This window comes from Crotalus tigris, unplaced genomic scaffold (genome assembly GCF_016545835.1).
Source record: "Crotalus tigris isolate CLP2741 ecotype Arizona unplaced genomic scaffold, ASM1654583v1 scf7180000024320.386069, whole genome shotgun sequence".
In the NCBI taxonomy this organism is placed as follows: Eukaryota; Metazoa; Chordata; class Lepidosauria; order Squamata; family Viperidae; genus Crotalus; species Crotalus tigris.
The window spans coordinates 183,564-208,181 of NW_024100492.1; the positions used below are offsets into that span (position 1 = coordinate 183,564).

General features: G+C 53.9%; 1 protein-coding gene across 1 annotated transcript in view; it reads right to left on the minus strand.

Moving 5' to 3' along the window:
- The window catches only part of LOC120299896 (SCO-spondin-like), a 176,814-nt gene that overhangs the window by 117,842 nt on the left and 34,354 nt on the right, over positions 1-24,618 (minus strand). Inside the window, exons 19-34 of the mRNA XM_039325184.1 lie at positions 22,892-22,986; positions 22,526-22,782; positions 22,299-22,433; positions 19,689-19,891; positions 19,400-19,527; positions 17,707-17,816; positions 15,766-15,921; positions 13,179-13,272; positions 11,138-11,538; positions 9,171-9,401; positions 7,791-7,997; positions 7,221-7,457; positions 6,344-6,466; positions 4,080-4,174; positions 1,132-1,369; positions 768-920 (exon numbers count right to left, since the gene is read on the minus strand). Coding sequence (XP_039181118.1) covers positions 768-920; positions 1,132-1,369; positions 4,080-4,174; positions 6,344-6,466; positions 7,221-7,457; positions 7,791-7,997; positions 9,171-9,401; positions 11,138-11,538; positions 13,179-13,272; positions 15,766-15,921; positions 17,707-17,816; positions 19,400-19,527; positions 19,689-19,891; positions 22,299-22,433; positions 22,526-22,782; positions 22,892-22,986 — 2,863 coding nt within the window. The remainder of the gene's footprint in view (positions 1-767; positions 921-1,131; positions 1,370-4,079; positions 4,175-6,343; positions 6,467-7,220; positions 7,458-7,790; positions 7,998-9,170; positions 9,402-11,137; positions 11,539-13,178; positions 13,273-15,765; positions 15,922-17,706; positions 17,817-19,399; positions 19,528-19,688; positions 19,892-22,298; positions 22,434-22,525; positions 22,783-22,891; positions 22,987-24,618) is intronic.

A 24,618-nucleotide genomic window follows, 5' to 3' on the forward strand; every position in this document is an offset into this window, starting at 1 on the left:
CGTGCCTTGCCTCAGTGGCGGTACTGTCAGCAGCAGCAACAGCCCTGTCCAGCAGTAGCCCCACTCCCCCACCACTCTCTTCCAGCCCGGGAAGTCCGCAAGCCCAAAGCTAACGCCTCTGTCGCAGCCTGGCGGGTGGAGCAGCCACCTCGGAACAGCATCCGTGACACACACACACACACACACACACACACACACACACACACTCGCTGCCCTCCTGCACCCACCATGAGCAATCGGACCAAGAAGAGTGAGCACAGCGGCAGCAGCCGCCACGACGAGGAGGTAAGCGCGGCCGGGCATTGCTCAGGGAAGCGGAGCTGCGCTGAACTGGGCTGTGGGGTTGCTGGCCCCTGGAAGATCAAGGTCTGGGCTGGGCACCTGAGGGCAACTATAACGCCGATGCGGCCCTCAATGAACTTGAGTTTTGACACCCCTGGGTTAGTTGCCCCGTTATGAAGTAAATCGGGCTTCCCCGCTGACTTCGCGTGTCAGACGGTGGCAAAAGAGGGTCGCATGACCAAAGGACACCGCGACTGTCATCAACACGAGTCAGTTTTCAAGCCTCCGCATTTCGATCGTGTGACCACAGGGAGGGTGCGCGTGAAAAATGGCCCTAAGTCACTTTTGTTCAGTGCCGTTGTAACTTCGAATGGTTACAAAATGAATGATTGTAAGGGAAGCGATTATCCCGTCCGGCCTTCCATTGCTCGTTCTGTGGGGACTGGCCAGATCTTCCTTTCACCCGTCATCCCCAACTGACTTACGGATCTCTATCGAAGCAGCCGATCCATCCAGCCCTTCGGTACAGTGACGGCCTCCGTTCTGAGAGGGGAGGCATTCCCGGTGACGCACCACCACTCCGCGGCAATCCTCGGTGCAGTTGGACCACGTGGCCCATTCACGCCACTGGCCATCAACTATTTTGGGTGAGAGAGAAAAATTAGGGATTGCGTAGGAGGAAGGATTTCTGCAAATGTAGCGTCTCTTCGGTCCGACACGTCAGGAGCTACAGAGGAAACTACACGACTGCGAACAAAGCCAGGTCAGGACCAAATTAGGTTGAACGGGTGAATGGAGTCCAAGATGCCAAAAGGAGGTGAGGGTCCCAAAGCCCCCCACCCCTCTTACCGGGACAAGCCACTAGGAAGCATTGCTGGGCCTGGGTTTCCTCTCCGAGGCAATGACGGAGAACATCGTCCGCTCGTCGCGTGCAGCTCCTCCGGCGGATCTGGAGACCCGTCCCACACGAGCGGCTGCAGATGCTCCAGGGTGCCCACGGGGTCCAGAGGCCACAGTCCCGCTCATCAGAGGGCAGCCAACCAGAAGCCTCCATGCCATCCGCGCAATTGGCCAGACCGTTGCACACCTGCAAGGACGCGCAACCAGATGTGGCATGAGAGGGCTCCGAAAATAGGAAGAACGTGTGTCCCACTGGAGTAGATTATGATCCCCTTTCTGCCCCCAAGGACAACCTCAAATCAGGAATAACAGAATCACAGAGTTGAAAGGAACCCCGGAGGTCATCTAGTCCAGCAATCTCCAACCTTTCCAGCTTTCTGGATTGGCGAGGGTGGGAAAAAGGATGGTTCTGCTCGAGCAGCGGGTGAGACCATGCCTGTGCAGCTCTGCTTGCACGCACAGCAGGTGGGCAAGTACACAGCAGGCGGGCAAGCGAATGTAGCTCCACTTGTGTATGTGATAGGTGGGCGAAGGCATGCATGCAACTCCATTTGTATCAGCGGTGGATGTGCTTGCACAGCTTCATTTGTGCAAGCACATCCACCGCTGATACAAATGGAGTTGCATGCATGCCTTCGCCCGCCGATCACATACACAAGTGGAGCTACATTCGCACGCTCGCCTGGTACTTCCATAACCAGGTGCTGAGCACGTTGCGGTCTGGATCCAAACAAATCACCAGGCTCATTCCGTCTCCAAAAATCTTGTTTATTGAATACACGGCACGATACTGTCGAAGCAAAATTAACGCCGGGGTTCCAAGACTCCAGTTCATAGAATTAAACAACATTCTCTTCAGTCAAAGCCCCGTCCTCTCGTGTGGTCCCTGTAAATCATTTTACTTTGTTCTGGGAACCATCCGCTTCTCCTCCACGCCTGCTGCAGTGCCCTTGGAAACGACTCAGGCTCTCAACGGCTTTCAGCAGAATCATAAGGGTTTTATTTCTCCATCTAAACCAGTGTTTCTCAACGTTGACAATTTTAAGGCATGTGGGCTTCAACTCCCAGAATTCCACAGCCAACATTGGTCCACATGCCTTAAAATTGTCAAGGTTGAGAAACACTGATCTAAACACTTCTAAAGCAACACGCACACACCCACCCAAATTCTAATGGCAAGTCAAAACGAAGAGGCACGTAGCTGCCAATGTTCCATTCTTGACACACGGCCCTGATCTAGTCCACTCCCTCTGCTCAAGCAGGAAGCCCTATACCATTTCTGACCAATGCCTGTCCAGTCTCTTCAGACTGGGAGGGAGCACTCACAAGGGGTGTCTCTCGCCCGTTCTCCTGCTCAAGACAATCGGCAGATGAAGTCTCCCACCCCAGCACGGTGGGCCGAGTCGTTGCACGGGTGCATTCCCTCACTTTGTGAAGTTGGACACTCTTTCATTTATTTATTTATTTTGCTACGTTACTCGCCAGAGAGCGGATGGAAACACAGAGGAACAGAGGCAGAACAAGATGGAAGGGCAGACTGAGAGCCCATTACAATTAGTCCTTGATTTACCATCGGTTGTTTAGCGACAGTTCGACATTACGAGCAATTCGCCCAAAGACACTTCGCTCCAATGTTCTGACGGCTGCCTCCCTTGTAGCCACATGACTGTACGTTGGGGGCTAAGCAGCCGACTCACATTAAGGCCACTGGCGTCATCCTGCAGGTCACATTTTACACACCTTACGATGTCTTTTGCCCCCCCCAAAATGATGTTTACTTCTGATTTTAGCCAGGATGCTCCATAGCCAACATGATGTTGACTTAACAACTAGTAATAGTAATAGTAGTAAAGTTGGAAGGGACCTCGGCGGTCATCTATTCCAACCCCCTGCTCAGGCAGGAAACCCTACACCATTTCGGACAAATGGCTGTCCAGTCTCTTCTTAAAAACTTCCAGTGTTGGAGCATTTACTGCTTCTGGAGGGAGGCTGTTCCACTGATTAATTGTTCTCACTGTCAGGAAGTTCTCCTTAGTTCTAGGTTGCTTCTCTCCTTGATTAGTTTCCACCCGTTGCTTCTTGTCCTGCCTTCAGGTGCTTTGGAAAATAGCTTGACTGCCTCTTCTTTATGGCAGCCCCTGAGATACTGGAATACTGCTATCATGTCCCCCCTTGTCCTTCTCTTCGTTAAACTAGACATACCCAATTCTAGCAACTGTTCCTGCCACAAAATAGGTCAGGAAATCAAGTTGCTCATGTGGGTGCCCTGCTTTGTGATGTTGCAACTTGTGACCGTAATGGGCAGGCTCCATTTAGAGTTGTAAATCAAGGACTACTCGTACATTACAATTTTTCTACCGTAATATTCTCGTGCGGATAATCCTCGGCGTATGGCCATGATAGAGCCTCAAATGTCCATCGCTAAGCGGGACCTTGTTAAGTGAGTTTTGCCCTATTTTACAACCTTGCTCGATGCTGCTGTTAAACGAATCATCACAGTCGTTAAGCGAGTCACATGGTTCTTCGGCGAATCTGACTTCTCCGTTGACTTGGCTTGTTAAAAGGTCGCAAAAAGAGGATCAGGTCACCCCAATGTAAATGTGAGTCGGTCACCAAGCAGTCCGAATTTGGATCGTGTGGCCACGGGGGTGGAAACTGGTCCTAAGTCGCTTTTGTGTGCGCCGTTGTAGCTTTGAACGGTCGCTAAACGAATGATTGTAAATGGAGGACTACCCGTGTTCTCATCGTTGCGTTATTATTATTATTATAGATTCCTGTCATCCCTCCAGGGCGATGCAGTCAGAATCGGTTAAATAAAGGAATGAAAGAGCAATGAAAGGATAAGGGCGGCGACAGGGAAGGCGAGAAGGAACGAGGATCCCGATTCCTCATCGCACCTGTTTAAAGGCGATACAGGCGCCGTCGCCGCAGGAATATTCCGGACACGGTCCAACTGTCTGATTCCTTCCGCCTGGTGGAGCCGCCGGGATTTCTGTGGGGGTGAGAATCAGCAGCCATCAGAACCAGCAGTACCAACTCACCCATCCTCCACTCCCCCCATCACTCAAGAGGTGTGATGTCTCCCTTGGGGGACTACACAGATTCCTCCCATTCCCGGCACGTCGGGAAGCTTTCAGGAACAGACAACCCAGCGAAGAGAAGGAAGAACTGCCTTCTGCACCTGATCCGAGAACACGCAGGGCAGAGAAAGGGCAAGAGCAAGAGAGGCCAGCCAGACTACTCCAGAGGAGAAAGCCTCACCCTTCTCGATGGGCTGCACGGGAAAGCTAGCTAATTATCCCAGCCGAGGCATGGCTGGGAACAACGCATTGGCTTTCTAGCCGGGTGTTTGATCGTCGTGATTCCTGCTTCACTCTGGATTGACGCCGTGTCTGGAACTGTGCCTCAAAGGCTCTGAACTTTTCTTGCGGGCGGATTTTAGTTTTGCCCGGCGGAGTGATTTGGTTCGAGCAAATGTCAGGCGCTTTGTGGACTAGTCCAGAGTTTATTTATTTATTTATGAATACAATTATTTTATTTATTAATAAAATTTATATGCCGCCCAATCCCTAGGGACTCAGGGCGGCGTACAAAATTAAAACAACAAACATAACAATAAAAATGAATACATTCACACAGCATGTCCCAATTGAATCCTGCCCCCCCCCCAGGGACATCAACCCCAGGCCTGCCGAAACAGGAGAGTTTTAATAGCTTTCTTGAAGGCCAGAAGATGGGAGTAGTTCGAATCTCGGGGGGAAGTTGATTCCACCATGTCGGAGCCACCACAGAAAAGGCCCTTCCCTGAGGGCCCGCCGGCCGACATTGTCTGGCCGACGGGACCTGAAGGAGGCCCAATCTGTGGTTGCCCCAATCTTTCAGCATTGGCAGCCCGGAGCAAGGGGAGGGAGGAAAGAAGGGATGGTTTTGTGAGAAGGGTAGATGCACGTGCGTGCACGCGCACAAACACCCTGTCAACGCTGCTAACATCGGATGTTTTTGCACTGACAACAGATGGAAATGTAGCCATCTTTTACCTGTTGCTTTTAGAGTTAGATGATGCTGGGAGGGGGGATGGGAACGAGAGTCCAGCTAGACGTAACAACACAAAACCTAGTGTGAGAATCAAGGTTATTGTAACCAGAGCTGATAAAGACTTGGCAGGCTGGAGAACTGGAGAGGAAGCCCGTGCTTCGAGCTAATTGGGGAATGTGATTTATGACTGTTAATTGGAGGAGGGAATTGTGCTTTGATACTATGCGCCCAGGGGAGGGGAATTCAGTTTTTGGCTTCGATTATGCCATGCTGATATTATGCTACTCAAAATAAAGATTCTTCTGAATTTTTGGTGAAGGGAATTGCTGGGGAATATTAAAAACTCACTAAACCAGTTGTGTGTGTGTGTGTGTGAGAGAGAGAGAGAGAGAGAGAGAGTGGGCCAGCACAAAAGGCATCCATTTGCTTTCATGTTAAATGCAATAAAAGACATTTAACAGAGGGCTTGGAAGATTATTGTATCTTTGGGCTTACCTGTTGACTGCTTTTTTTTTTTTAATATAGCGAACCGATGCCGCGTCGATTGGATTGACAGATAAATACATTTCCACATCGGGAGCATCTTTTTATGCAACACCGCATTTTTAGCGCATGTCGACGGGAAAGCTTATAATTACACTGATAGGCCTGTTGCGCGAGGAGAGGAGAACGCCTCAGGTATTTGTGATGTGTTTTTGCGTGGTGCGATTGCCTACGGCCGTGTAACGGTATGCTACGATTGTGCCGCAAACGGGCCCAAATGCAGACCAGTTGCCAATGCTTGGCATGCAATCATGTGACTGCGGTGTGTCTCTCTCTCTGTGTGTGTGTGTGTGTGTGTGTGTGTGTGTGTGCGTGTCCTGACTGTCAAAACGTCAAATCCAGGTTGTAAGTACCGCCCCCAGATAGCAACCAGCCATACGTTGAGGGCTACCTATACAGGCGGAACCTATTTTGATTATTCAAATTGAGTTAAATCTGTAGGAAGGGCAAATGGGAGGGGGGGGGAAATGATTGGAAATTTAAAGTGCCCCCCCCCAGGTAGACTTGATTCCTTCCTGGTTTCCTTTGCAGCTTTTGCACCCTTTTCCAAAAATCCACTGCTGCCCATCGTTCCCTTCCTTACCGCAGGCGAGCTCGTCTTCTCCTTGGGAGCAGTCGGGCGAGCCGTCGCACACACGGGATACGTTGATGCACATCCGGTCGTTGCAGATGAAGAACCCAGGGCAAGGGGGGATCTGCGTGGAGCCTGCCTCCGAGAGAAATAAGAGTTGTTCGCCATCGCCACCAGCACCACCACCACCATCAACATCATTGTAGTGTTTTTTCCCCGCAGGTGCAGGGTTCGCTTTTCGGATCGACAAACGCCATCTTGCACAAACGCAGCGGGTCTAGGACGAGTCGTCCCAGCCAACTCGCCGCAGGATAAGTTGCCGCGGCCAACTTGCCATGGGGACAACTCATTGCGGGACAATTCGAGAGACGGACGAGCAAATTGCAGCGGGCCTTGTCTTGCTTTAGGCTTGAACCTTCTCAAGTTAGCAGTCTCCTCAAGGCCCGGGTTGAGCTGCAATTCACTTGTCCCTCTTTTGAGTTAGGCCGCATTGATTTGTCCCCGCGGCGGATTGTCTGCAATCAGCCGGCGCAAGTCAGCTGAGGAGACTCAGCCAGGGCGAGTTGTCCCCTTCTGCAAACGCAGCATCTGGGTATAACTGGACATTTTTCACGTCCACATTTATTGTGTCTTGACATTTTTGCTTGGGTATGAGACTGAGAAAATGACTCTAGAACAGGCAGGTCACACTCACAACGTCACGTGACGTCGCGTGACGTATCGGAGCTTTCCGCCCATTGCCAGCCATGGGTGGATGCAAGTTTCCTGGTTACACGTCCAGCCCACGGGCCGTCGGTTTGACACCCCTGCTCTAGAGAAATGGAGAAACGCCGATCCGGGTGCAACTAGGAGTAGTACCCACTCCCAACTAGGAGTAGCACCCACTCACCGCAGGTGTCAATGCTCTCGTCGGACTGGTCCTGGCAGTGCGGGATGCCGTCGCAGAGCTGCTGGTAGTGGATGCACTCGGCCCCACGGGCACAGGGGAACTGGTCTAGTTCGCACGTGCGGTTGCAGTGTAACTCGTCGCTGCCGTCCAGGCAATCCGCTTCGTTGTCGCACACCCAGCCCCGCGGCTGGCACTCCCCGCTAGAGCAGTGGAACTCGTATCGCCCGCAGGGCGGTCCTGCAGAGAAGGGAAGAGCAGAATCCCAGATTCACTTGACTAGCCGTGTAACTGACTTAACGACCGCCGTCGAGGAATCCTTTTGTTGGCTTCGCCAGTCGGGACTTGTGACATGCCACGATTCACTTAACCACGGGGGCAAGAAAGGTTGTAAACTGGGGTAAAACTCACTTAAAAAAACTGTCCATCTTAGCGACGGACGTTTTTCGGCTCAACTGCGGTCGTACGATTAGGACTACCTGTATCGGGTAAGTTGATTGACGGCTTAAAGGCTGACAGCTCCTCGTTCCGAAGACCAGATGGAGGATCTTCAGATCTCTTGAGGCTGCTTACCCAGAGTCCTGTTGAGGGCAGGATGATGGGTTCCAGGGAAAGCTGGCGTAGCGGTGGGCACAAGAGGTGTGGTCTGTATCCCTGGACACCGAGCAGGGTCTTCATCGGTGCCATCTTCACAGTCCTGCACACCATCACACACCTGCGTACGGCTCACACAAGTGGCGTTTGGACAAGGCAGCTGGCCCGGAGCGCACATCACTGGACCTGTATCGAGATGGGAAACACAACCAGGGCGAGAGAGCTAAAAACTGGACTATCATTTAGGACAGCGGTTCTCAACCTGTGGGTCGCGACCCCATTTGGGGTCGAACGACCATTTCACGGGGGTCGCCAAACAACGCAGTCCGCCATTTTTCCCCCCTTTTCCTTAGCTGTGCTACTCCCTTTTATTTTATTGGCTTTTGAAAGCCAATAGAATTGTCTCGGCATTGTCTCTGCCCTGCTGAGCCCACCAAAAGTCCCATTCTGCAAATGGTGCTGCAAGTTGTCTGCAGCGAAGGCGAGCTGTCTGGAAGCTTCCACCCCTCCCTGCTGAGCAACTACTAAACATGTAAGCAAAAGAGGGCCAGGGGTGGGAGGTGGGAGGCCAGCAGGCGCAGGGAGGGTTGCTGGCATGCGCGGGGCCCGGCGGGTGCCTTACCTCCCTTGGGCTGGGCCAGCTGGTGGCCCAGCCGGTGGTCGCCCTGCGCCGTCGCTGCCCCTTGCCAGCTATGTCTCGGCCGGCGCAGGGGGCAGCACCACGCATGCGCAGCGCTCCCGGGCAGGGAAAGTCCTCGACTTATGACTGGTTGGGTAGTCCTCGACTTACGGCCAGTTGGGTAGTCCTCAACTTACGACTGGTTGGGGGTCGCGACATTAAAAAGGTTGAGAACCACTGGTATAGGTTCTCCTGCTTGAGCAGAGGGATGGACTAGAAGACTTCCAAGGTCCCTTCCAAGTCTACTCCGCCTCCTGGGGATTGGCCCAAAGTCAGCCAGCTGGCTTTCATGCCTAAAGCGGGACTACAATTCCCCATCTCCTGGTGATTGGGCCAAAGGCACCCAGCTGGCTTTCATGCCTAAAGCGGGACTAGAACTCGTCATCTCCTGGGGATTGCCACAAAGTCACCTAGTGGGCTTTCATGCTAGGGTGGGACTAGAACTCACCCTCTTCTGATGATTGGCCCAAAGTCGCCCACCCAGCTTTCGTGCCTAAGCTGCGAGTACAATTCGCCGTCTCCTAGGATTGGCTCAAAGTCACCTAACCAGTTTTTGCGCTTAAGGCAGGACTGGAACTCACAGCCTTTTAGTTTCTAGGCAGCAACCTTAACCACTACACCAAGCTGGCTCCTGAATGAATACATTAATCACACACATATTAACGCAAGCATTTACCCACCTGGGCAGAAAGCCTCGTCCAGGCCCGAGGGACAGTCCTGCCGGCCGTCGCAAATCAGAGCTTTGGGAAGGCACCGACCACTCGGGCACTGCAACTCCCCAGGACGGCAGACGCAGCCGCGTTCGTCACTGAAATCGCCGCAGTCGTCGTGCCCGTCACAGCGGTGCGGGTACGACAAGCAGTGTCCGGCCGCACAACGGAACTCGGTCAACCCGCAGGCTGGTCCACAATCTGGAACAGGGGCAAGGGAGAGGAGTTGGTTTTTTTGAGGAGGGGAGGGGTAGCACTTTTTAAAATTCATTTGGATTACATAGAACAGGGGTCCCCAACAGGGCTGCACAAGCTTCACTCGCATGCACGGCAGGCTGGTGTACGCGTGCGCGTATGTGTGGGTGCTGCTCAATTTGGGTGAGTGCCTGCACGCTAATCTGCCGCTCGTCTAGCCCAGTTTCCCTTCTCCTGCCTCCAGCCGGGCCATCAAACTGCAAAAATCAATGAACGCCTGACAGGCATGTTAGTTTTCGGCAGGAGGGGTAGTCTCTCCTCCATCCTCCCCCTTTTCCCACAAGGGCCAGCCGGAATCCTCCCTCGGGACTGCATCTGCCCTGTTAGTTGCCGTGTCTCCACCGTCTCCAGTTTGATCCAGAGAGACAAGATGATACCGGGAGTCCTGGACGTACGACCGCTATCGAGCCCACTTCCGTTGCTAAGTGAGACAGTGGTTCAAGGAGTTTTACCCCGTTTCGTGATCTTTCTTGCCACGGCTGTTAAGCCAACCACTGCATATGTTACATTAGTCACCCAGCTGTCCGTAGAAGTTCTCCGTCATCCGGGTCATGGTTCTCCCAAGGTACCTTTTCGAGAAGCCGCTGGACTTTTTTGTTCTTCCTTTGAAGACGTTTCCCTTCTCAGCCAAGAAGCTTCTTCAGCTCTGACTGGATGGTGGGGAATGGAAGGATTTATACTCCTTGCAGACAGCTGGTCATTTGCCTTCTTTTAGAGAGTCGTTGAAGCCACTTGGAGGTTTTACCTGTGTCCTCTGGGTCACCTGAGTAGTGCAAATGGGTTGCACTCCACACCCATTTTCACTACTGAGATGAAGCTCCACACCCATTTGCACCCCTCAGGTGACTCTGAGGACACAGGTAAAACCTCCAAGTGGTCTCAACGACTCTCTAAAAGAATGCAAATGACCAGCTGTCTGAAAAGAGTATAAATCCTTCCATTCCCCACGCTCCAGTAAGAGCTGAAGAAGCTTCTGGGATGAGAAGCGAAACGCCTTCAAAGGAAAAACAAGGAAGTCGAGTTGCCTCGTGCAAAAAGCACCTTTGGGAGAGTCGCCCCGTCGTGAAACGAATCCGGCTTCCCCGTTGACTTTGCTTGTCAGAAAGTCACCTATGACCCTTGAACCGTCATAAATACGAGCCAGTTGCCGAGCATTCAGATTTTGATCTCGTGACCACGGGCTATGCCGCAAAGGTCGTTAAGTGCGCAAAAGGGTCCTCGGTCACTTTGGTCGGTGCCGTTGTAACTTTGAACGGCTGCTAAACCAAACTGTTGTAAGTTGAGGGTGAGCTGTATTACCTCAGAATCCAGGAACACCAACAATACGGACCTGAACGCTCTGGAGCAGTGGTTCTCAACCTGTGGGTCGGGACCCCATTTGGGGTCGAACGACCATTTCACGGGGGTCGCCAAACAAAGCTGTCCGCCATTTTTTCTCCCCTTTTCTTGGCCACGCCCCTGGCACCCGGTGATGTATAAGTGGTTGGGGGTCACCACAACATGGGGAACTGTATTATGGGGTCGCGGCATTAGAAAGGTTGAGAACCACTGCTCTGGAGCCTTTCCTCACAGACCCAGGGATACTTTGTGTAGACAGGAGACACCAACTGACATCCTCTTTCCCTGCCTGCTTCGACCCTCTTCCTCCTGGCCACCCCTCCGGACTCCCAGCGTAACCTCACCTGCCTCGTCCGAGGAGTCAGCAAAGCCACAATCCAGCTCCCCATCACAGCGGTCCCGGCGTGGGATACAACGGCCGTTGTCGCACTGGAACTCCTGCGGCGAGCAGCCAAGCAAGGGGCAGTCCTTTTCGTCCGAGCGGTCGGCACAGTCTGCGGTGCCATCACAGCGGTAACCCCAGGGGACGCACTGCCCGCTGGTGCACCGGTACTGGTCCGGCCCGCAGCTCAGGGGGCAAAGCTCGTCCGAACCGTCCCGACAATCGTCTTCGTTGTCGCAAAGCCAGGCGTTCGGGATGCAGCGCCCGCCGGCGTGGCAAGCAAACTCCGTCTCGGGGCAGTGGGAGGGGGCACCGCAAGTCTCCAGAGGGGCGGTACACTGCCACAGGCCCGCCTCACATGAGCTGGAGGGAGGGGACAGAGCATCGTTGTATCAAGGACGAGGGACAAATAGCCCAGGAACTGGGATTATCAAGACCTTGAGGGTCCCAAATATAGCACTAGCAACAGCGCTTAGACATATCCCGCTTCAGAGTGCTTTTCCCGCCCTCTCTGAGCGATTTACAGAGTCAGCCTCTTGCCCCCAACCATCTGGGTCCTCACTTCACCGATCTTGGAAGGACAGAAGGCTGAGTCAGGCTGGAGCAGGATCGAGCTACTGGCAGTGGGCAGAGGTAGCCTGCAAATCCTGGACTCAAACCACTGCCTCACCCTGGCTCACTTTGCAGGATGGGTGAACGGAAGAAGGAAGGCAGAAAAGGGATGGAAAGAAGGAAGGAAGGAGATGGGGAGGAAGAAAGGAAAGAAGGAGATAGAAAGGGAGGGAGGGAAGGAAGGAAGAAAGAAAGAAGGAAGGAAGGAAGAAAAGAAAAGGAGGAAGAAAGGAAGGAGATGGGGAAGAAGAAATAAAAGAAGGAGATAGGAAGGAAAGGAGGGAAGAAGGAAGGAAGGAAAGAAAAGGAAGGAGATGGGGAGGAAGAAATGAAGGAGAGAGGAAGGAAAGGAGGGAGAGAGGAAGGAAAAGGAAGGGGAAGGAAGAAGATGGGGAGAAAGAAACAAAACAAGGAGATAGGAAGGAAAGGTGGGAGGGAGGGAGGAAAGAAGGAAGGAAGGAAAAGGAGGAAGCAAAGAAAAGGAAGAAGGAGATGGGAGGAAGAAATAAAAGAAGGAGATAGGGAGAAAAGGAGGGAAGAAGGAAGGAAAGAAAAGGAAAAAAGGAAGCATGGGGAGGAGGAAATGACGGAGAGAGGAAGGAAGGAAGGAAGAAAGGAAAAAGGAAAGGAAACAGATGAAAGAAGGGAGGAAGAAAGAAGGAGAGGAAGAAAGGAAGGGAGGGAGGGAGAAAGGAAGGTAGGAAGGAAGGAAGGAAGGGAAAGAGGAAGGGAAGAAAAGGAGGAAGGAGATGGGGAGGAAGAAATTAAAGAAGGCGATAGGGAGAAAAGGAGGGAAGAAGGAAGGAAAGAAAAGGGAAAAAAAGAAGCATGGGGAGGAGGAAATGAAGGAAAGAGGAAGGAAGGGAGGAAAAAAGAAAGAAAAGGAACAGATGAAAGAAGGGAGGAAGAAAGAAGGAGATAGGAAGAAAAGAAGGGAGGGAGGGAGGGAGGGAAGAAGGAAGGAAGTATTGGAGAAGGATGGATGGATGGATGGAACAAAAGAGGGAAGTTCCAAGAATTTCAACCAAAACGTGGTCATCAACGTTAAAAGCAACTGCGTGAAACGATGAACACCGCATTGAATTGTCCCCCTCCCCGGTGCCTTGCCGCACGGTGAGTTGGCCGTGCTAAGCTGGCCCTGGCAAGTGGGCTGCGGTGAACTGTCCTAAGCCCCCATTGACAGAAAACCCCTTACGCACAACGGCTTTCTCCGGGAAGGGGCTAACGAAAAAGAGTCCCGTTGGTGCGTCAGTTGCGACGGCCTCTTTGGACTCCCCCTTTGGCTGTCCCCGGAGGCAGGAGACGGAGGGCCCAAATCTGGATGGAACGCAAACGGGGCTGCCCCCTCCCCTGCGTTGAGGGGCCCTCCCCCAAGAACCCTGCCGCCTTACCAGTTCCTGCACTCCTGCGTCACCAGTGCCCCCAGCGGGAACAAGACACCCTCCCAGAAGCAAGGGCATTCCGACGGATCGATGCAGCGTCCACCTGGCAGGGGAGAGCAGGGAGGGAGCGCGAGGGCGGAGTGGTGAGGACAGCAGGAGACCCCCGCCAGCGCCAGAGGGGCGTCGTGCCTATCTGTGGGGAGGGGGGGGACTGACCCTCCTGAAGAGGACTTCTCGGTCAGGGACTGTCTCGGTCACCTCCTGTGGATCTGGCCACAAGGTTTTCAAGACCCGCTGCCCTAAGTAAGGGTGGAGGTCTTGGGCTGCAGGCTAAGCATCCCACAACTGCCCCTGCCCACTGTCTCTTTCTCAATCTCTCTCTCCCTCTCTCTCTCCCCCTCTCTCTGTCACTCTCACTCTCTTTCACTCCCTCTCTCTCAATCTCTCTCTGTCCCTCTCTCTCTCACTCCTTCTCTCTCTCAATCTCTCTCTTCCTCTCTCCCATTCTTTCTCTCTCTCTCTCTCTCTCACTCTCTCCCACCCTGTCCCTCTCACTCTTTCACTCTCTCTTCCTCAAACTCTCTCTCACTCTTTCCCTTTCTTCCTCTCCCACTCTCCCCCTCTCAATCTTTCGCCCTCTCTCCTTCTCTCTCCCTCTCTCCCTTCCTCAATCTCTCTCCCTTTTTCTCTCTCAATCTCTCTCTCCCTGTCTCTCCCTCCTCTCTCTCAATCTCTCTCCCTCTTTCTCTGTCACTCTCTCCATCTCTCTCTATCCCTCTCTCTCTTGCCCTCTTTTTCAATCTCCTCTCCCTCTCCCTCCCTTCTGTCTCTCTCCTCTCTCAATTTCTTTCTCCCTCCCTCTCTCTCCCTCCTTCTCTCTCAATCTCTCTCCCTTTCTCTCTCAATCTCCCTCCCTTCTCTCTGTCCCTCTCACTCTCTCTCTCTCTTTCTCAATCTCTCTCTTCCAATCTCTCTTTCCCTCTCTTCTGTCTCTCTCCATTTCTCTCTCTCAATTTCTCTCTCCCTCCCTCTCTCCCTCCTTCTCTCTCTCAATCTCTCTCTCCCTTTCTCTCCCTCTTTCTCAATCTCCCTCTCTCCCTCTCCCTCTCTTTCTCACTTCTCTCTCCCTCCCTCTCCCTCTCTCTCCCTCTCTCTCTCCCTCTCAATCTCCCTCCCTCCCTCCCTCCCTCCCTCTCTCTCTCTGAGTCCTGTCCCAGCTTGAATCTCTAAGCACGAACGATCCTTAACGCCATTTGGTCGAGAAAGGTATAGTTTACTAGAAGTTAAGGGGATTGCAGTAGCGCCACGCCACAGCTGAAATTCGCATGCCCAATTCCCCAAATGTAACTTTCCCCCTTCTAAGTCACTTCCCATCCTCCTCCCGTCCTCCCCCCTTCCCCCCATCCTATCATCCAATCACATTCAAAGAAGGTGTTTTTGGGAACGCTTACTTGAAGTGTGGGATGATAGGAAGTTACAGTCCATTCCCAGATGTCTCAGCCTGAAGCCGTGTCTCAAGATGTCACAGTGTACAGTGGACAGTGTACAGATGTCACAGTGTACAATGGACAGTGTACAGTGTGGTTTCCCCTAAGCCTAACCCCCTAAACTAACCCTCTAACTCTAACCCTAACCCCTAACCCTAACCCCCTAAACCCTAACCCTAACCCTAACCCCTAACCCTAACTCCCTAAACCTAACCCTAACCCTAATCCATAACCCCCTAACCTTTAACCTTAACCCTAACACTCAACCCTAACCCTAACCCCCTAACCCCTAACCCTAACCCACTAACCCTAACATCTAACCCTAACCCCCTAACCCCTAACTCTAACCCCCTAACCCCTAACCCTAACCCTAACCCCTAAGCCTAACCCCCTAAGCCTAACCTTAACCCTAACCCTAACCCCCAACCCTAACCCTAACCCCCTAACCCCTAACACTAACCCCCTAAACCTAACCTTAACCCTAACCCTAACCCCCAACCCTAACCCTAAGCCCCTAACCCCTAACCCTAACCCCCTAACCCTAACCCTAACCCATAACCCCCTAACCTTTAACCTTAACCCTAAGCCCCTAACCCCCTAACCCCCTAACCCCTAACCCTAACCCTAACCCCTTAACCCTAACCCCTAACCCTAACCCCTAACCCTAACCCCCTAATCCTAACCCTCTAACCCTAACCCTAATCCATAACCCCCTAACCTTTAACCCTAATCCTAGCCCTTACCCATACCCCTACCCCTACCCCTAATCCCTAACCCCCTAACTTTTAACCCTAACCCCTAACCCTAATCCCCTAATCCTAACCCCCTAACTCTAACCCTAACTCTAATCCATAACCCCCTAAACTTTAACATTAACCCTAGCCCTTACCCCTAACCCCTAACCGTAACCCCCTAACCTTTAACCCTAACCCTAACCCCTAACCCTAACCCCCTCAGCCTAGGCTGATTGTCTCCATTTTCCCTGCCACAGTCCCAAGGAAGGCCTTCCACACACCCCGCTTCCCCCTCTTCCCCTGCCTCTGCCCACAGGCACCTGGCAGCTCCGCCCTCCCCTTTACCCCAAGGCTGCTGCCCCTCTCCGATCTCACCATGCAGGACTTTGCCTTCCGGGCAGAAGCACCCCTCCACGCAGGAAGCTGTCTCCATGGGGCAGTGTTCGGCGGGCTCCAGGCCGAAGTTCTGGCAGGTGGGCGGGCAGGCCGGGCCGCAGGGGTCATACTCCATCCCATGATCACATTGTAGGGCTGTTAGCAACGGAGGAGAGGGTGGGGAGGTGGACAAAGCCCGGGCCAGGTCTGGGAGAAGGCTCCCCCTCAACTTGGCAGATCGTTCCCCGGACTGTTTTCACCCTCAAACCCAGGGAAGTACCAGATGCGGTGGAATGTAGCCTGGATTCCCAGGAGGGAGGGGAGAGCCGCATTCCAAAGGAACGTGAGACAGCAAAGCTTAGATAGTTTGGTTAGGAGGAAGAGAGTTTTAAGACGGTTCCTCCCTAGCGATTCCCAGAGTACAGGTAATCCTTGGACTCACAACCACAATTTAACCCAGAATTACAATCATTGAGTTGAGGGTGAATGTTTGCTCTCCGAGCTGGAGGGTTGGTTCCCAAATGTTTCGTTACCAGGCTAGGTACCCATCACAAGCCTCTCATTGATGACTCGTACCTGACTCATCCTCTGGCCCTCCCCTGACCATTCACAATGGCCAATAGGTCCCCGGCCCTTCATCTCTGCCCATTGGCCAAGACGCCGTTTGACCCGGGCCTTTGGCTGCACAGAACAAATAGTCCCCTGTTGTGATTCCTCGCCAGCCAGTGGATCCGGCAGCTGAGTCTGAGGAATTAGAGGAGGAGGAGGAGGAGGAGGAGGAGGAGGAGGAGGAGGAGGAGACTGGAGTGACATCAGAGCCAGAGGAAGGCTCTCAGGAGCTCCAAGACTTACAGTCGGATGAGGAGCCCGGCCCCTCTACTCGCACTCAGGCTGAGACACAGCTGTGCTGGGAATCTGAGTTGGACGGTGATGAAGAACAGCTGGGACAAATCACGGATGTATGAATGTGCAGGCAAGAAAAGCGAGTAGGACAGAGGAAATGCAATGGGGTGGCTCCAAAGGCAAAGGAGAAGGCATTAGGAAGCCACATCTTGGCTGCATAAAAAAAGGGAAGGTATGGGAGGTGTTGAGGATCGAGTTTCTGTGAACTGTGTTTTGTTTGCCTTGGACATTGACTCAGGTCTGTGACTAATAAAAGGGGTTGGTTTTTCTTGCGGTTCCTGACTGCTTGTTGAAAGAGGGGTCTCTCCTTGTGAGCATAACAAGGACTCACGTAGGCTGGGACAGAACAGCCCCAGCCAATCGGGTGGGGGGCAGCAGCGATGGCACTGGGGAGGGCGACCGAGGGAGCTGTGTGTGGGGGGGACAGCGTGCCATGCGATCAGTGGCAGGCTGGGGGAGAGGGCGAGAGGTGCAGCGGTGCACGACCACTGGCGTTGGGGTGGTGAACGGCGACGGAGAGAGGGTGGCGATGCTGCGGACGGGGGGGGAAGGGGGACGGCGCGAGGTTGCTGTCATTGGGAGGGAGGAAAGGGAATGGCATGCGGTCATCACCCCCACCACCCCCACACAGCACCATCGCTGCCACCCTCCACCCGATTGGCTGGTGGTAATTTGTCCCATGCAGCCAAAGATCCGGGTCAAATAGTGTCTGGGTGAATTGGCAGGGTTGAAAATACTGGGGGGGGGAGGCCAAGGGCCCATTGACCATGGATAATGGCCAGTGGGAGGGCCAGCAGAGAAGAAAAGCTGGCTGTAAATCAGTTGAGGTGGGTGGCTGGATGTGAAGGATGTGCGACCAAGGGTCAGTGCCTAAATATCCTAGACCCCCAGGCAGATGTGGGCAGCAGGGATACTTTGCTTGCTGGGCTCTTTTGCTTAGTCAGGATGGTCTCTGAGGGGCTTCTGGGAAAGGCCAGCCCCTCCCTAGACCCCCATCCCAGAGAGGGTCTTGTCTTCCCAGCCTCCTCCAAAACTTACGGCAGAGATCCTGGCTTCTCCAGCGTACGGGGACTCCTCGCTGAATGCACTCCTCGGCATACGTCGCAATGGCTGTGCAGAGGCACTCACAGTCCCCGCCAGAGTCACACCTGAGCGGAGAGGAGGCAGAGAGGAGATCAGCGGGGGGGGGGGCAGCAAGTCCCCAGGCACCCTGCACTGTCACCAAGGACCCACTGGTTTATTTTATACGGCAGAGCGAAAATGCAGCTCGGCGCGTAAAACCTGCCAGAAGCAACCTATAAAACGGGCACCAAAGGATAAAACACCGGAGCAGTGAATTATTTTAAAAACGCCGCCATTCGAGTGATGAATACAATTAAACACGGGCAACGTAGATCTTAGCCTCCTCGTGGTGCACACCGGGCAACCTGACTTTGTCACAGCTAATTCAGAGTTCCCCAACCTTTCGGAGGTGGTGGCTCGGAGCGAGGGGAGGGGGGGAGAAAAGAATGAATGGTTTTGCGGGATGGGTAAATACGTGCGTGCCCGTGCATGCTCACAAACACCTGTCACTTGCACGAATGAGGCTGCAAACGCCTGCAATGATACTCACACAACCAGGGCTGCAAACACCCCTGGGGACTCTCCCGTGAGTGTGGCCGCAAACGTCAACAATCCTCGCGCGAGTATGGGGCCGTGAATGCTCACAGCGACGCACACTTGAGGGGCCTCGAACCACCCACCACAATGCTCGTGTGAATGGCATCGCAAGTGCCCGTGATGATGCTCGCTTGGGGCGCCGTGAAGGCCCACAATGCTCGTGGCGCCACTTGCACAAAGGGACGTGTACGGGCACGCAAGCACGCATGCATCAGCCAGCCACCCACTCAGCTCAATAGGCTGCCGGCCGGTAGTGGGCTGTGGCCCAGAGGTTGGGGACCCCCTGAGCTAAATAGTCTACAAACTCTGTCTTTTGGACCTCACAAGCATCTCCCAGCGTGAATGCTGAAAATTAAAAACAACAGCTCTTTTCAGCACCCCCACTCCAAATGTGGTTAAATCTGTTAGGGGTTTTTTGGGGGGGGACCATAGCCATTACATCAACCAACTTCAATTGGTCAAGTTATGGTGTAAACCCTTTTGCAAACTCAAATAAAAGAGGTTTGGGTGAGGGATGAACGCAGCCCAATTATTTCTGGGTGCGTATCAGAGATAGGACGCCTCCATACGTCTCTTTGAAGTTGAGAAATGTCGAATCGTCATGACCTCTAAAGCTTCTGCTGAGAATCTGGGCCTTTTTTTCTGCACATCAATTATCCACGGCTGACTCTTCTTAGGGACGTCGAGAACCAAGTTCCTCTGGGCCGACACAACCCCATGAATTTTACCCATGCACCAAGCCCGACGGTCTCATCAGGCTGAGGGATGTGTGCCATCCCACGCAACGGTGGCACGGCACTCAACGGGAGAAGAACCTCCCACGGCGGCCTCTGAGCACAAATGGGAAAGCAATTTCCTTCCTATCCAGGATTAGCTGGCAAGGATGGCACATCACTTCCTATCCGTGCTGAGGTGAAGGACCAGGCTCAGCAGCCTTCGGCAGGTACGTAGAAACATCCATTTGGGTGATACACCTTTTTTCTCCTTCCTACCAGCTCTCTCTGGCAGGAGAGCTTTACCCAGGGTCCTTATCTGCCCCCCCCCCCGCCCTCTCCAGCTGACCCTCACTCACCCGCAGGCATCGAAAACACACCACTCATAGAACTGTTGGCAGGGCAGTTCCTCACGGCAGCGGGCGAAGAGATCCTGAAGGAGGATCCCGCAACGCTTCCGAGCCCACGTCGCACGGTGAGAATTCACCTGGGGGAGGCAAGGGATAATGAGTTGTGGGAGCGCCCATGTCCTGTTTCCCGATTTTGCAACCACCGAGGGACCATCCAGATACCTGGAATGCGCGCGTCCATCCACTCCTACCAGGGAGTGACTTCCCCCCCCCCATTGGTGCAAATCACAGGTCGTACCGTGCAGGGATGCTCAAAGTCCTCCGCGTTGACTTCGGGACACAGGAGGCTGATGCGCCAGGAGTTGCCAAAAAGGTCTGCCGTGGGCTCCACGATGCCTTGTTGACTGGAGAAGTCATTCTCCGCGTCGCCGTCAAAGTTCCCGCAGAGTCCTGCCACTCGGCCTTGATATTTGGCCTCCAGCTTGATGTAGACCCGAGTGCCTGAGAAGGCAGGGACAGGATGAGGGGCTGAGGCCCAGCAGCGAGGAGTTGGCTTCATTTTAGGATCTTGATCTGGGCTTAGGATCCTGAGACAATCTACAGCGGCTTCGGGTTTGTTTGTTTTTTCAAGAACTATCCGATCTCAGCCCTGAACGAGGTCCATCAAGACCTCCACAGAATGAGAGATGACAAGGGTGTCGAGAGTGAAAATTTGGCAGCTACATGCCTTTATGTTTTCATCATGCCATTAGAGCGAGGGTGGGTGAGTGAAAGGATGCTTTCGATTGGGTTACAGTTCTTTGGACGTTTGCTGAAACAAGGCTGTCTGGAAACCTTTCAAGGACACTCCAGCAGGTGTGAAGAAGATAACCGGCAGTTCTCCTAACAAAGTGAATGTGTTCACACGATCTAGGTCAGCGGTTCTCAACCTGTGGGTCGCGACCCCATTTGGGATCGAATGACCATTTCACGGGGGTCGCCAAACAACGCAGTCCGCCATTTCCCCCCCTTTTCCTTAGCTGTGCTACTCCCTTTTATTCTATTGGCTTTGGAAAGCCAATAGAAGAGACTCTCTTGAATAGAGTCTCATTCTATTGGCTTTCCAAAGCCAATAGGAATGGTCCAGGCTATCTCTGCCCTGCTGAGCCCACCAAAAGTCCCAGTCTGCAAACGGTGCTACAAGTTGTCTGCAGCGAGGGTGAGCTGTCTGGAAATTTCCACCCCTCCCTGCTGAGCAACTACTAAACATGTAAGTAAAAGAGGGCCAGGGGTGGGAGGTGGGAGGTCGGCAGGCGCAGGGAGGATTGCTGGCACACGTGGGGCCCGGCGGGTGCCTTAGCTCCCTTGGGCTGGGCCAGTTGGTGGCCCAGCCGGTGGTTGTCCTGCGCCATCTCTGCTGCTTGCAAGCTACACCTTGGCCGGCACAGGAGGCGGCACCACACATGCGCAGCGCTCCCAGGCAGGGAAAGTCCTCAACTTACGACTGGTTGCATAGTCCTCGAATTACAACTGATTGGGTAGTCCTCGACTTACGACAGGTTGGGTAGTCCTCGACTTACGACCAGTTGGGGGTCGCGGCATTAAAAAGGTTGAGAACCACTGATCTAGATGGCCATCTGGGGTTTGCGGGTTGGGCTGGGAATGTCATTGTTGTATGCTGTAGTTAGAGCAGAGGTTCCCAACCTTTCTGGGGTGGTGGCCAGGAGGGAGAGGGAGGGGCAGGCGCCTTTACACGTGCATGTGCACACGCGAACAGGGACGCGAGCGTGCGTGAGCCGGAAAAAGGGCCGTGAACATCCATGCGATGCTCATTGCAACGCTAGAGCCCATGTGCCGCTTGCGGCAATGCTAGCAAACTGTGCAACACTCAGGGCGACGCTAGCGTCTGCGCAACACTTGCGGCGACATTTGCCGCAATGCTAGCGTCTGCACAATGCTTGCGGTGCGAGCGCCCGGGCAGTACTCGCAGTGACGCTAGTGTCCGTGCGAGGCGCACGGCGATGCTAGAGCCCATGTGACACTCACGGCAACACTAGCGCAAGAGGGGGGTCAGTGCACGTGCACATATGCGCGCTCTGGCCAACCACTTACGCGAGTAGACACCGAGTGTCCAAAAACTGCCCTGCCCCTCCCCATCTCCCGCTCCGCCCCACCTGCCTGCAGGACCACCCGCCTAAATGGCCCACCACAGCAGATCACCCAGGCGTCCTAACAGCACCATAGCGGCCATGCCCTCTGCCCGCACCCGTAGCATCTGTGCATGATGGGACACGAGGGCGGAGTCTTCTCTCTGCTGCCTGGCTGGCACATCCTTGGTGCACTGCTCTGCACGGGCCGCGCCTGGAGGTGACTCTCTGTGGGGGGGCTGCTGGTGAGGAGGCAGACGCAGGGGCAGGTGGGGCTGGGGTGATGGCACGTGTGCCCACAGAGAGGGCTAGGAGTGCCGCCTCTGGCACGTGTGCCATAGGTTCACCACCCCTGGCCTATAGCATGCCATGTTTTCCATAAACCAGTATGTTTTTCAATGCTGAAAGTATCCTTTGGCTTTATTTGGATATTCGAGCTGGAGGTTGACGGAGGGTCAACAGAGACCTCTGGGGGAGTGTGCAGGTTGTGTCTCTTTCTGGACACAGCATAGACAACCTGTCAACTGATCCAGCGGCCTATGATGCATAGTAAGCGGATACCTTGCTCAGTCCTGGTAGGCCTCACGTGTGCCGCAACAAACCTGCATCTTCTGTGCAAACCCAACTAGCAGGCATCGCACGTTGAGGGAGTGCCGTGGTGGGCAACCTTGAGAGGTTCCTCAGGAATTGGGGAGCCCCCCCCCCACGACGAGTGGATTTAAGAGGCTCCGATTGGGTTAAAACTAGCATGTGGGAAGGGAGGATCTCGTAGCCAGCCTCACCTCCATCCCAAAACACTGTCAGCCCCGTCTGAGTGAGGAGCACCAGAAAGAGTCCAGCTCTCTCCAAGGTCAGCCCATTCCCACTGTAGGTCTTGGGGGGCCGGACCGAGACACCGTTCACCGTCACGTCCTTTCCTAGCACAAGCAGAGAGAGGGAAGGTCAGGAAGGATGTGGCAAAGCTGCCGAGGGGTACGGTCGCCTCCTTAACTGCCCATGGCTGTCTTACCTCGAAGTAGGTGAACTGTCATGCTCCCCATCAGCACCACCACGGACTTGGTGCAGGTGGTGCCGCTGGTGCCGCAGGGTACGTTCTCGGCCGTGACGGTGAAGGCGCCACTGTTCTCGCGGACCAGGATGTACTCGCAGTCCCCCAGGAAGGTGTACGCCCGCCCGTCAAAGGTGATGTAGTGGGGGTCTCCGGTGGCCACGCAGGTCGCGGCACAGCGGTGGTGGCTGCATTCCCAGCGCTGCTTTCTGCAAATGCTGGGGAAAGAGGGAGGGAGGGAGGGGACTGTGAGCCCCTGGCACCCCTGCTTTGGGCAACGGCATCCCTCCCAGTCTCCCCCGCAGGCCTGAGCAGAGGTGTCCTCACCAGGTGTTGCAATCCCTAGCGATGGTCTCGTTGGGCAGATAGAGGTGGCCGTTGTGGTGACAAGGACATTCCTCTGGGGACACACAGTGCTCGTTCTGCAAGAGGACAGAAGGGGCGAGGTGGAGGGTCTGCCTGCCTGGCTAAGTTAGGGGGAAGAAGAGGTTCCTGCAGCAAGAATGCAAACCACAGGATTAACGCAAAGATACACAAGGGGACAACTCAGCTGGCTCCCAAGTGCTGTGAAGCTGGGATGAATCTGTTTCGTTGATGCCCTCCGTGGAGTGTGCAAAGCATGAGCAGAGCTCGTGTACGTGCCACTGCTTCTATTTGGAAAGATTGTCAAGGGTACCTCTCCTTTGCGTGGCTATTGGTGGCTGGGCGCGAGTGCGCATCAACAAAACCGTGCACCTGTTGCGGAGCCAGTACAGGGATAGGCATCAACGCACGACCACAATTGAGTCCTAAACGTTGGCTGCTAACCAAGGGAGTTGCGAAGCGAGGGTTTTACAACCTCCCTTGTCGCCATTAAGTGGATCCCTGCAGTTGTTCAGTTAGTCACACATAGTCCTTAAGTGAATCTGTTGACTGCTCATCAGGAACTCGCAAAAGGAGAATCACACGGTCCAGGGACGCCGCAACGTCATAAACACGAGCCAGTTGCCAAGTGTCTGAATTTTCATAAGGCGACCCTGGGGGATGCTACGACCGTCGTTAAGTGTGAAAAATCACTTTTTCGAGTCCAGTTATCACTTCAAATAATCACTAAATGAACAATTGTACGTCGTTTTCTGTTTGGGGAGAATTGTTCCCCATGATTCTGAGCTGCCTAAAGATTTGGTTAAAGGACAGTCATTTTGCTAGATAAGTAGTCGTCCACTTACAGCTGTTCACGTAGCTATAAAGGCACCGAAAAAGGGCATTATGAGCATTTTTCACACTTATGACCGTTGGAGAATCTCCACGGTCACGCGAAGAAAATTCGAGGACTATCTGTAATACAGTGGTTCTCAACCTGTGGGTCGCGACCCCATTTGGGGTCGAAAGACCATTTCATGGGGGTCGCCAAACAACGCAGTCCGCCATTTCCCCCCCCCCTTTTCCTTAGCTGTGCTACTCCCTTTTATTCTATTGGCTTTTGAAAGCCAATAGAATAGACTCTCTTGAATAGAGTCTAATTCTATTGGCTTTCCAAAGCCAATAGGAATTGTCCAGGCTGTCTCTGCCCTGCTGAGCCCGTGAAAAGTCCCATTCTGCAAACGGTGCTGCACCAGTTGAGTAGTCCTCGACTTACGACCGGTTGGGGGGTCGCAGCATTAAAAAGGTTGAGAACCACTGCTGTAATAGATCAAGGAAGGATATGGGAGAGTCCCAAGGGATCCTTAGATCTCTCCCCAGCAGGAGAGGTTGGAAAATTCTGGAAAATCGTCTTGGTGTTCACCTGCGCCCGCCCCCCCTGCAATCACAGAAGCTGTGCCGGCCCCGCCATTTGCCTGCGCACCCACTTACCGGCCCCCCACAATCGGAGAAGCCGCGTTAGCACTGTTCACCTGCCGCCCCACACCACAGCTGCTCTCTCCCATCGCACGCTGCCCCTACAGGACCATGACTTCTGCCTGCCACCCAATTGGCTGGCAGCTATTTGTCCTGTGCAGCCAAAGTTTGCCTCGGCAAAAGGGCCAGGCCGAAGGGCGCAGGGTGGAGGGCCACGGGCCCATTGGTCAGGGAGA